Genomic DNA, 967 nt, shown 5'->3' on the forward strand with positions numbered 1-967 from the left:
ATTAATTATATTAATATTTTATTCCTTAAAGAGTATTTCTGTAAGTATTAAGGACTTGCAATAATCTATAATGAAAGCATTACATATACCAAAATTGTAGACTCTACATCTTTAGTTATGGAGAAAGCTCACAGTTGATGGAAATAAATGAAATACAAAAAAAATAAATAAACAAACCCCTGGTATACAGTGTTCTTCTTTTTGAAAAACCCACATATGAACTGCAAAAAGAAGAGCACTGTATACCAGATTAAGTGCCAAGAAGGGACTTGTGTGATTAACCCAGAGTCACATATTAATAAACAAACCAATATCTATATATTGTAGAGAGGAAACAAAAGATAATATGGAAAAGGAATTATGTGAGGACAGTGTTGAATACAAAATGCAGTTGAAAAGGGTTAATTTTCCTGATGATTCAAAGAAAGGGAAAGATAAAACATCTTACTTCTGTGATATCTGTGGTAAATCATTTTTGCATAATCAATGTTTAATCACTCACAAACGTATTCATACAGGAGAGAAACCATTTTGCTGTCATGTCTGTAGTAAATCATTCTCTCAAAGCAGCACTTTAAACAGTCACAAACTCATTCATACTGGAAAGAAACCATATAAATGTGACATCTGCGGAAATGCATTCTATGGAAGTAATGACTTAACTAAACACAAATGTATTGTTCATAGAGGAGAGAAACCATATCACTGTGATATTTGTGGTAAATCATTCTCTGGAAGCAGTGACTTAACAAAACACAACCGTATCCATACAGGTGAGAAACCATATCACTGTGATATCTGTGGTAGATCATTCTGTGGAAGTAGTGATGTAACAAGACACAAACGTATTCATACGGGGGAAAAACCATATCCCTGTTATATCTGTGGTAAATCATTCTTCCAAAATGGTGATTTAACTGCTCACAAACGTATTCATACAGGTGAGAAGCCATATCACTGTGATATT

General features: G+C 32.8%; 1 protein-coding gene across 1 annotated transcript in view; it reads left to right on the forward strand.

Annotated features, from left to right (window-relative positions):
* Nucleotides 1-346: 346 nt before the first annotated feature.
* LOC128251189 (zinc finger protein 626-like) overlaps nt 347-967 on the forward strand; it is a 2,593-nt gene continuing 1,972 nt past the window's right edge. Inside the window, exon 1 of the mRNA XM_052977768.1 lies at nt 347-707. Coding sequence (XP_052833728.1) covers nt 347-707 — 361 coding nt within the window. The remainder of the gene's footprint in view (nt 708-967) is intronic.

The sequence above is a fragment of the Octopus bimaculoides genome, chromosome 28 (assembly GCF_001194135.2).
Source record: "Octopus bimaculoides isolate UCB-OBI-ISO-001 chromosome 28, ASM119413v2, whole genome shotgun sequence".
NCBI classification, from domain to species: Eukaryota; Metazoa; Mollusca; class Cephalopoda; order Octopoda; family Octopodidae; genus Octopus; species Octopus bimaculoides.